This window comes from Sesamum indicum, linkage group LG11 (assembly GCF_000512975.1).
Source record: "Sesamum indicum cultivar Zhongzhi No. 13 linkage group LG11, S_indicum_v1.0, whole genome shotgun sequence".
NCBI lineage: Eukaryota > Viridiplantae > Streptophyta > Magnoliopsida > Lamiales > Pedaliaceae > Sesamum > Sesamum indicum.
The window spans coordinates 3,761,183-3,773,196 of record NC_026155.1 but is presented as its reverse complement, the minus strand read 5'-3'; the positions used below and the strand labels follow the sequence as shown (position 1 = coordinate 3,773,196).

The window sequence follows — 12,014 nt, the reverse complement described above, 5'->3', positions numbered from 1 at the left end:
AAAGATTTAGCCCTAGTAGGGATGAGGGTGCTACACCTGGCCTCTTGGGGGTCTAACCCTCTTCATATATTTTCGTAGAGATTAGTTGGGGTAGCTGGATAAAGAGCAAATTATCCTTATCTACAACTGGATGGCTCAACTGGAGAGGGAGTTGTCATATTTGTTGGCTTTTTGGACCAATCGTTCTTGTTAGATCGTGACCATGGGCTGAATTTGAGAGTGCCCTAGGCCTCCGTCCTCCTTGGACTGCTTTGTCACTTGGGCTGCTGAAGCTGATATATCTGGGGTTAAAGGTTGGGCTGTCCCATACATCAAGTATATTTAAACTCTATTTTTCAAAAATATTACAAAAAATGTGTTTAATCAAATAATAATATGTGTACGAAATAATATAATAAGATGATATAGTAAATAAAATATAAAAATTCAAAAAATTAAATATGTGAAAGTGTAAATTTGATTATTGTTAAATTATTTGAAAACACCTATATCAACATTAAATATACAATTTTAAAAATAAATTAAAAACGATAAAGTTGAATTAAGATTATTATAACAAGATAAAGCAGTCAAAATAAAATTGAATTTACTTACCAAAAAAATCAAAGCAGTTAGAGCACCCCCAAAGTGCTTCTGGCTTTTGGTTTAAAAGCGATTTTTTAATCGTTTAATAAATAGAAGCTGACATTCTAAAATTTCAAAAATACTTATTGAAAACTAAAAATTGAAAAATACTTTTTTAAAGCGCTAGCAAACACTCCCTAAATTTGAACTGATCCAAAATTATAGGACTAATTTTATAATTTTGTCGAACAAGTACAATAAGTTATACAAACACCTCATTATTGGGAATTATTTAAATAAAATGAAATGAAAAAAGAAAAGAAAATGTTGTCCCCACCTGACGTAGCATAGCCACCCAGTGGCCCCTACCCAAATGACGCCATATATCACCAAAACTTGCTCAAAAACAAACTAAAATATCATTCTCACTCACATATCACCACCTCTCCAATAATTCCTTTCTCTTTCTCTACACACACTGCCAACTACTCAGCAGAAAAATGGCAATGGCGAATGCTTTCTCCAGCTCCTCCTTCACCGCCCTCCAATCAAAACCTTCCAACTCTCCCTTCCTCCGCCATTCGCCCGCCTCAAAGCCCATGTGCTACTTTTCGGTCACCCCGCGATTTAACTCGTCGCCCAAAAAGTAAGTCCTCGATTTCTCCTGTTGGTGCTGGCTCAATCTTTATTGATTACTGGGTTTCTTGATTTTAGTTGAAGTGGGTGGATAAATTTTGAACCGGTGCCTGCGAACTTGTTTTGGGTTTGATGGGGTGGTGGGTGGTTGAGTATAATTTGTTTATTTATTGATTTTAGATGGTTCATGATGCTAGTTTGAGGTGTTATTCTGGTGGGTTTTTTGGTAAACTGAATGCTGTGATGTTATGATCTTAGTTGGAGGGTAACTTGTTTGGAATTGTTTTTGTAGAACTGTAAAGATGTGTGCCTCAGTTGATGGGGTAGACTCAGTTGGTTCGATGTCATTGGTAAGTCGAGTATCTCATTTGATTTGATTGTTCATTTTTTATCCTGAAACTTTGAATGAATATGACTTGTGAAAATGATGGTTTGTCCACTTTAAGTTGATGTAATTATCGAGGGATGATCCTTGCATGATTGGATTTGCAGGGTAGAATTTGATCTTCCGGTTAAAAGAGTTTTAACATGATCTTGTTCTTGCATAGGCCTATGTAGTTCTTCTTTCTTTTATTATTGATACAAGGTAGCTTTACCATTTGCCTCTTTTTTTACTTCTGCACTAACAGTAAATGAAACTACAGAATTATCACTTGTCAATTTTGTACATTGATAAAAGTCTCATCTGTTTCCAAAGAGGCAACTCAGTTGACTGTTTCAATTGATTTACTGGTTAGTGAGTGCTACCCTCTATTGTTGTTTGTGCTAAAAGTACTGACAGTGAAGGAGTTAGTGTATGCTCCGAAGGAATTGCCCCTTTTTGAGATTGATAGTTGACTAGAAAGAGGTATCCTTCTTCACATCTTGACTGGTAGTAATAATCTGTATAAGCAATAGCTCCCACTCTGCAGCTATTGGGTGCCAGCAGCAGGTATCTTGTCGCGGAGGGAACATAATTTCGTATTTGCACTATTATACTTCATTTCAGTTTTAATGTGTTTACATGCAAACGACAATTTTAGAAATGGATAAACTGACTTGGAAAGTAAACCCCAAAAGGGTTGACCTTGATACCTGATCCGGGTCGAAATCTACGCGACCTCCTTGGTTCGATCTCCCAAGCGGTTCGAGGTCGCTCCTCTCCCAGACTAGTGATTGGGCCCTGAGAAAAGAAGCAGATCGTTAGGCTTGCTGGGGTGGCCCCCAGCTAAGGCCCTCCGATGCTGAAGTCAGTGTTGGGTTGAGGTCGAAATATGGGGTCGCTGGGAAAAATAGCAAGCTGAAGGTAAAATGCGGTCAAGACGACGTACCTTTAATACACTGACTGGGAGGTATTTATAGAGAGCCAGGGGGTCTATCGACCCGCTACGCGCGTGCCACGTGTTCTAGGTAGTCGGGTCGGGTCGCGATCCGACCCGGTAAAAGTGGCGCGGGTCATGCTGGCAAGCTTGCGATTTTGGGCCCCATCAAGGGCAAAGTTGTCTTTTATGAGAGAATAGGGTTTTACCCCCATCATTACTCCCCTACTTTTCTTAGTGTGAGTAGCACGCTAGTCGAATGGTCCATCGATCTCATCCTTTAGATCATCATCGCCATCTCGATATCTGACCGTTGCCTTCGACATCCGACCGTTGTCTTCGACACGAATCTCCATAAATTTATCCCTATAAATACAGGCAGGTTCGACTGCAGTTTTGCTTCATTCTCAATCTCAATCGTTCCTCGAGCGACCTACCTCCTCCAGCTGCGACCTGCCTTCTAGCCAGGTACTTCCGAGCGACCTGCTTTTAATATTATGTCTTCCAAGCCTAGTAATTCTGGTAGCTCATCCGGTAGTTCATCTAGTAGCTCTGGTAGTTCATCGAGTACCTCTGATAGTTCATCTGCTAGTTCTTCGGGTAGTCCCGGCAGCTCATCTGCGACCTCACAAATACCCATGGCTCGTAGAAAACAGATAGGATCCCCTAGCGTAGGCAGAAGCGACCCGGAAACAACGATCCCGCTGATGACCCCAGAACATAGTGAGGGCGAATCGACTGATAAACCTTGTCTAACCATTGAGAGTTCATTATACTTGACAGCTGATGCGATTAGAGAGAGGTATTATATTCCTCTAGATTACGAAATTATTCTTCCTTCCCCCTCAGATCGCATGAATCGACCTCCTCCAGGTAGTTGCCCGATTTCTATTGTACATTTAGCTGCAGGCTTGCGTTTTCCCCTTCCTCGTACCGTTGCTAGAATTTTATCTAGGTTAGAGATAGGTCCCATGCAACTAGCTTCCAATTCCATCTGCCATATTTTATCCTTTATTATCATAATGGAATACTTCGAGCTTGAACCCGACTTCGATAGCTTTTGGTCGCTTTACAAGTTTACAACCTCGAAGAGGTCAGGCGACCAGGGCTTCTTCTATCTTACTGCCAAACCAAACTGCTCCTTTGTTACCAAGTTAAAGTCCAACGTGGGCTCTTGGAAAGACAAATTTTTCTTCCTTCGACCTCCTTCTAACCAAGTCTGGCCATTCTCTTGTGACTGGCGAACTACTAAACCTGAACCCAAAGTCCACGGCGTAGGGTTAGATGACGACCTGATCGTTACTATCACCCAGTATCAATATCAAGCCAAATTGCTTTTGACGGAGCATACCCTGAAGCTCGCAGGTCTCAGTCCGGCACCTGTTCGAACCCGGGGCTCTTTAGGTGATCAATCTTTTACCTTCCTCTGTTCATAAATTTTGGTACTTAGTGGTGACTGGTTTGTATCTTTGCAGATTCTGTCGTGATGGATGCCCGCATTGCAAGAATGGTTCGTGCGAAAAGGGCTAAGCGAGCAGTTCCTCCTTTGGGACCAGACTCCCAGCGTACTCCCTCTGCTCCCTCAGAAAAAGCGTCGAGGTCGCACAGAGCTCTCTCTCCGAGTCCATCGGGCGCGACTCCCGTCGAGGTCGCCAGTGGGAATAACGATCCCACTCTTGAGCATTTGCCGAGGGACTCCGAAGAGCCAAGTGATTCTGAACCACTCATCTGGAAGAAGTCCAAGGGGAAACAGATCGCTTCGGAGTCGTCCAAGAGGAAACGTAGTTCCCCGCGACCTAATCCCTCCTCCCAAAAGAAATCCAAGGCAGATTCTTCAGCGGAGAGCGAGAATCTGAAGGTAGTTGACGAATTGACTGCCTGGTGGAGAGAGACCCAGATGGACCTCCAATCGCCTTCATATAGTCCGGCTGCCATGGAGGGTGAGAGGCTGATACCGAACTGGGCCATTTCGGGCCAAAGTTCTGTGTTGAAGACCCACGTAGGCCAAGACTCCTGGGAGCTGTATAAATCCACCATCTTGCCTCGCGATCAAGCTCTCCTTGCCCCCATGTCTCATATACGAGTTGAGCAGAACTTCGCTCACTCACTCTCCCAGGTATTGATAAGCACTTTCATTAACTTCTTATGCCTTTGCCATATTAATCCTCAACTGTTATATGTAGGTTTCTGCTTTCGGACATCACTTATCCTTGAAGTGCAATTACTGGCGACACGAGAAGATGGTCGCTGATAAGCTACTCGAGGAAAAGAGCTCAAAGTTGGCGACTTGCGAGAAAGAGAAAATCGAGCTCGCAGCTCAGAAGTCCGAACTAGAGGCTCAACTAAGGGAGCTCAGGCAGAAGGTCGCGTCTTCGGTCGAATCGGCTAAGGCGGAAGGCTTTTCAGCAGGTCGGGTGGCTGGTCGAGAGGAATTCCTATTCTCAGAAGAGTATCAACACCAACTCGAAATTGCCCGGAATCAAGGTCGCGATCAGTACTTGAGTTCTGATGACCATAAGAAGACCTTAGCGGACGCTCGGTTGCGGGGAGCTCGAGACTTCATGAAGTCTACCGCCTTTACGACCGTTGTAAAAGCTAAGTCTGCTGACTATCTTGTCAAGGGTTTTGATCGCTGCACGTCCCAAATCAGGAAGCTAAGAGGGTTCGCGGATGGGTTCGACACAAACTGGATCGACCCGACCTTGGATGGTAATCTTGCGGCGTTCCCCGAAGAACCCCCTTTGAAACATAATGATGAATTTGCTGTCTTGGTGGAGGAACTTGAGAATAGTGGCGAAGAGGCAGTAGATAAGTAGGCTCTTGTATTTCAATTTGTAATCGTTTACGCAGATCACTGTACTTACCTCAGTTGAGGTTGAATCTGTAAATTATCCTTCTCAATGAACTTTCTTCTTTATGAGAGGTTCCCTTTTCATCTTCGTATTCCATGAATTCCCGTAAGATAATCATCAATCCGACCTCCAATATAGGGAGAATTGGAGGGATTTTCAAACACTTTTCCTGATCGCATTGATCGGTTTCGGCTGACAGGGAGGATGCATTCTTTTAGATCGCATAATCAATGGTCATCAGACGATTTTGCACCTTGTGTTGTTCTGTCGGGTTGTACCCTTTCCAGGCCTCGTAGTTGGTGGTCCTTTATAGAGGAGGGGTCCCGTTGTTGACGGTCCTTTGCAGACACAATAGGTCGCGCCTTTCGCAGGTCGCGTAGTTGATGGTCTTTGCAGACTGTCGCGCCTTTTGCAGGTCGCGTGATTGGTGGTTTTCCGCAGACACATGAGGTCGTTTAATTGGTGGTCTTTCGCAGACACATGAGGTCGCGCCTTTTGCAGGTCGCGTGATTGGTGGTCTTTCGGACACATGAGGTCGCGCCTTTTGCAGGTCGCGTGATTGGTGGTCTTTCGCAGACACATGAGGTCGTTTAATTGGTGGTCTTTCGCAGACACATGAGGTCGCGCCTTTTGCAGGTCGCGTGATTGGTGGTCTTTCGCAGACACATGAGGTCGTTTAATTGGTGGTCTTTCGCAGACACATGAGATCGCGCCTTTTGCAGGTCGCGTGATTGGTGGTCTTTCGCAGACACATGAGGTCGCGCCTTTTGCAGGTCGCGTGGTTGGTGGTCTTTCGCAGACACATGAGGTCGTTTAATTGGTGGTCTTTCGCAGACACATGAGGTCGCGCCTTTTGCAGGTCGCGTGATTGGTGGTCTTTCGCAGACACATGAGATCGCGCCTTTTGCAGGTCGCGTAGTTGACGGTCTTTCGCAGACACATGAGATCGCGCCTTTTGCAGGTCGCGTAGTTGATGGTGGCGTGATGTTGCGTCGTAGAGTAGGATACTACTGGAGCTATTTATTTCATGTGAACATTCATACATGCTAGTTCAACCAAATATTGTAATTGCGTACATGATTTGTGATGTAAATACGAATATTTCAAAAAGATAATAATCATCCGTTATGGAAATAAAGATACAAACATACCCACTGTAGTGGATTGCTATCTTCGATCCTCATCGCGCTTGCTCTCTGGAGGTGACCGTCGTCGCGTACTAGTGGTATATGGGCGGAAGAGGTCTTCTCTCATGTTAAATTCACATATTTCGACTTCGTTGTCGATCTCCTTCCCACTCTCTATCCTTGATTGCGTTCATCTCCTCCTCGTCGATATATTTGTGGGCCAAAAGCATCAATTGTTCTACGTCTTCAGGGGGGTCTCTAGCTAATGCTGATGCGAATGGTCCCTTCTGTAAACCGTGTACTAATATACTCGTCATCATATCAATCCGCAGCTCCTGCACTTCCAATGTCTCGTTATTGAATCTCCCAATAAAATCTTTAAGAGATTCCTCTCTTCCCTGCCGGATTGCGAATAAGTGGATCGCTGATCTCTTCGACTTTTGTTTGCTAGCGAAGTGGTATGCGAACCTGTGTATCAATTGCTCGTATGATCCAATGGTCCCGTTAGGCAAGCCGGTGAACCATTCTTGTGCCTTCCCTATCAAAGTAGTCACAAACAGCCTTGCGTTAATAGAATTCGTGTGCCTATATAAATTCATTACCATTCCGAACGTAGTGATGTGCTCGCGCGGGTCCTTCGTCCCGTCGTATCTAGGTAGATCGGGTAGTCGAAAATTTGAACCAACAACTTCGGATAGCATTTCGTTGGTGAAGGGCGAGTTCGCATTTTGCCTAGCCGGGTCGTCTTGCTTCTTCAAGTCGCTTCGCTTCTTCAGGTCGTCTAGTTGTTGCTTCAATTTCTCTATCTGCCTTCTTACGCCTCCCACTTCAGCTCTGGAGGTCGCTGGCTGTCCTGCCTTACTGTTGCTAGATGTGGTAGCTGATCTCTCTCTCACCCGACTGGTTCTTGGCATTATTTCCTTACTTTTCCCCATGCGAACAGTTCCTTCTACTTGACCAGCCAAGATCATTTTTCTCCGTTCTTCCGTCCGTCCTTTCTCCGACGGTTCCCTGACAGATGGGCAGTGCTCATCCATGACCTTCTTACTCGCTATCCCGATCATCCGCTGCTTCTCGTCATCGGTTAGATGCCACCTTCCCTCTTGTTCACGCATTGATGATTCTGACATGGCGAATTCTTCCCCAAACCAAATCTAAAGGAGCTTTCCTCAGATTCCCACAGACGGCGCCAACTGATCCGGGACGAAATCTACGCGACCTCCTTGGTTCGATCTCCCAAGCGGTTCGAGGTCGCTCCTCTCCCAAACTAGTGATTGGGCCTTGAGAAAAGAAGCAGATCGTTAGGCTTGCTGGGGTAGCCCCCAGCTAAGGCCCTCCGATGCTGAAGTCAGTGTTGTGTTGAGGTCGAAATATGGGGTCGTTGGGAAAAATAGCGAGCTGAAGGTAAAATGCGGTCAAGACGACGTACCTTTAATACACTGACTGGGAGGTATTTATAGAGAGCCAGGGGGTCTATCGACCCGCTACGCGCGTGCCACGTGTTCTAGGTCGTCGGGTCGGGTCGGTAAAAGTGGCGCGGGTCATGCTGGCAAGCTTGCGATTTTGGGCCCCATCAAGGGCAAAGTTGTCTTTTATGAGATAATAGGGTTTTACCCCCATCAATACCCATAGGCTAATGGAGAGTTAATTAATTTTTTATTATAAAACAAAATTATATTAATTTTTTTTATATTATTATAATTTAAATTAAATAAGTAATAAAAGTAAAATCGCGACTCGTCAATAAAATACAGGGAAAAATTGCGAGTTAATTAATTTTTTATTATAAAATAAAATTATATTATTATAATTTTTTTTAAATAAGTAATAAAAGTATGACTCAAATCGCGATTCGTCAATAAAATATAAAAAAAAAACCCAAAACCATAGAAGTCGGGATTTAAAATTCGGACTTCGTATTTTTCCTTTTTTTTCGTTTAATTATATTTATATAATTTAATTTATATATAATTAATTTTATCAACATACTAAAATTAAAAAATTAATAAAATTAACATTGTATTAACTTAAAAAATTATAATTAAGGGTACAAATGTAATTGTTATTTATTTTGTACAATTATAAAAAATTACATTAAATGTATATATGTAAAAGTATATATTTTTGTACAATTGTAAAAAATACAAAAAGTATACAATTAATCCTGGCTGCCCGGTACTGGCACATCTGATTGTGTTGAAAAATTTCTTTGTTGTGCTTGTTGTCGTGCACGCGTTTGCACTCAATCCATCTCGTTGTGAATACGTGTTGTTTGATTTCGACCAGGGTGCGAATAGATGCGAATAGTAGGATCGTGGACCAACTCAAATCCCGGTACACCCCAATAATCTTCGGAATGCACATGTTCAAATGACTTAGAATATGTATTCTTATAAGCCATTATATCGTAATAATCCTTCACCATTGATGCAGCATTAATCATGTATGCAGCGCATACCTTTTGAGCGTGACTGTAAGGAATACCAAATTGAGTTCATTTGCCGCAAGAACATTCTCGGTTCGCAATTTTGACAACATGGGTGTTGACTCCATGTCCACTGTGACGCCTTGTAACAATCGAGGCGGACTGTTGGAAGTAATCGTATTTGGTGACGATATGTTCAACAGAATTTTGATGCCAACGTGTGAACATTTTATATACAAAATCCGTCCACAGTTGGTTGCTGGCCAACATTACAGTACTTCTTGCTAACCTCTCACGGAAATAATGGACACTTCGCTGAAACGTCATCTCAGCAATTGCTGTCAATGGTAGGCGGCGAGCCCTTTTCAATACTCCATTTATGCATTCCGACATATTTGTCGTCAGAATTTCGCATCGCCATCCACCGTCATGTGATGTTGTCCATTTTTCCTTTTCGATCCTATCTAACCACTGAAATGCCTCTAGTGACTGGTTATTTATCTCCTCCATAATGCGATTGGATTTTCTGATCTAATATTCAGAGCCAGCTCTCCAACAAAGATCATTCAACACAACATTTTTGTGTTTACTGTTGAAATTGGAACACACATGCCGCAAGCAATATCGGTGTACGCCGTTAGGTGGCACGAAATCCGGACATTCACGTACAGCTCTTGTGATACCAGCATGGCGGTCAGAAATAAGGTAGATACCCTATCGCCCCCGTATAATGTGTCTGCTCAATTGTCTAAGAAACCACTTCCAAGATAAATGTGATTCTTCATCGACAATTGCAGAAGCAAGAGGGAGTACCTGTTGATTTCCATCCATGGCAGCAACAATCAACATCTTGTGCTTGTACTTTGTGTATAGATGGGTCCCATCTACACTGATAAGGTTGCGACAGTGTTGGAACCCTTCAATACACGACTTGAACGCCCAGAATACGTACCCTATCACATATGCACCGGTTGATGTGTCGCGGGCTTTGTGTTGCCATTCAACAATCGTTCCTGAATTATATTTTTGGAGAGCTCCCAAGTATTTAGGTAGCTTTTGAACGGAGCTCTCCCATGTGCCATAAACCATCTCACGTGCCATCTTCAAACTGTACCATGCCTTTTGATATGGTATATCGTATCCAATATGGTGTTTCACAGTCTGGATGACATACTTGATTCCGTACGACGGGTTGCATTTTACATGTCCTAACAATAAAGAAGCAACATATACTTTATCTAAATTACCGTGTTCGAGGGACATTTGATTCAATATACATGTATGGTCCCCTGCGTATTTTGTTATTGTCCACCTTCCCATTTTTTATTTGTAAATGCCTCGCAGCTCCCATTTACACCACACAGCTAAAAAAAATAAACACGAATCAGTCGAATAATTTTGTATGCTTATACATATACGACAAAAATATATATATATATTTTCGGTACTATGCTTACACAATATTTTCCACTTGGCCTTTGAACTCTCAACTACCCAATACTTGCGTCGGGCATATCGTATTGAGTGATCTTTCACCGCCTCGATTAAAACTTCTTTATTTTTGAAAAGCATCCCACATCAAGTCTGCCTTCATTTTTGTCATAAAATTTTGCATATCTTAAGTTCGGTACATCAATGGAATCCACTGGTACCTCCGGGAATGTTTGTTCGAAAAATGGTATAGAGCGGTAAAATTTCACCCACCCCAATCAACCATTATAAATTTGACGGAGGAAGGGTGGTGGACATTCACTGCATTCATAACTCTCATCTTTCAAGTTTTTCACTACATTCAACTACATCTATTGTGAGGTTATTTTCAATTTATTTTTCGTACAAATGGATATACGTTCTGTATATGGACCTCGTGATGGGACTGTTTTATCTCAACAAGCCCAACATAGGTCCGACGATATTCCGGAAGGTAAGCTAGATGCAGTACTAATTATACGGCGTGCGGACGGTAGCTTTTGGAGTCATTTTCACCAAAATAATATGTCCGAGCGTGTACAAGAAATCCTACACCAAATAGAATTTTATGGAGTTTACAGGTGCGGACGCCTTCAATTAAATCAACACCTCATCACTGCATTATTGGAGAGGTGGCGATCGGAGACGCACACTTTTCATTTTCATTTAGGGGAAGCCACAATTACCCTACAAGATATTCAAATAATATGGGCACTCCCAATAGACGGCGAGCCGGTGACTGGAATTGATCTCGACCGCACAATACAACAATGGCAAGAATATTGCCTTACTTACATAGGTTTTAGCCCGGATGCAAATGTGTTGAAGGGCTCGAGACTACAGACATCCGCAATTACATCTCATTTAGCGGCGGTCGAAATCATTTATAATATCCCCCAGGCTATCGTCGTCCAGTACGCACGCGCCGTTGCATTACTTCTATTTGGGGGATTGATGTGCCCAGATTCCTCAGGTAACTATGTCTCGTTACTATATCTCTCAAAATTAGAAGATATAGAAACCGCGAAAAACTATAGTTGGAAGAATGTTGTGCTGGCATTTTTATATCGCGAATTATGCAATGCCAGCACAAAAGGCAAAGCGGCAATTGGTGGGGCGCTGCAATTGCTACAGGTAAAATTGACTTAAAAACTCTTACATATTTTTTTTGCTATTAATATTCATTAATAACACATATTTTTATTGTTCGTGTAGATTTGGGCATGGTCACGGATTACGCCACTTTGTCCTGGACTTGGTGTCCAACGGCTATTTATGGGCCAAGTCCAAATGGACAACAATCGCTGGCTCCCAGCAGCACCATATAGTGCTACTTGGAATTGTCAGCACACTTTCACCACTACAGTTCGGGGAACTGTCCGAGTCATACGAGAAATATTGGATGAGATGCAGGTGGATCAGGCAACTTATTTTTAATATTATTTGTATATTTATACCGTGAATTAAATTCGTATTAATTTACATCTTTGTATTTATTACAGTTCATATGGCAGCCGTATGACATGGACTCGGATGTTATTATGGCTTACGCCGATGAATTGAACCCCCAATTATGGAGGTCATCCGTTCCATTGATATTCTACGCAATAGTTGAAATGCATCGTCCCGAACGGGTTGTTCG

The 12,014-nt window shown here is 42.8% G+C and overlaps 1 protein-coding gene across 3 annotated transcripts in view; it reads left to right on the top strand.

The window, feature by feature from the left end:
- Positions 755-12,014, top strand: part of LOC105173307 — a 23,371-nt gene continuing 12,111 nt past the window's right edge. The window contains exons 1-4 of one of the 3 annotated variants that reach the window (XM_020697673.1): positions 755-1,210; positions 1,493-1,550; positions 3,974-4,614; positions 4,682-5,415. In XM_020697673.1, coding sequence (XP_020553332.1) covers positions 3,985-4,614; positions 4,682-5,314 — 1,263 coding nt within the window. In that variant the 5' untranslated portion in view covers positions 755-1,210; positions 1,493-1,550; positions 3,974-3,984 and the 3' untranslated portion in view covers positions 5,315-5,415. Of the gene's footprint in view, positions 1,211-1,492; positions 1,551-3,973; positions 4,615-4,681; positions 5,416-12,014 lie in introns of those variants that run through there. The other 2 variants (XM_020697674.1, XR_002288008.1) reach the window with 2 other exon arrangements.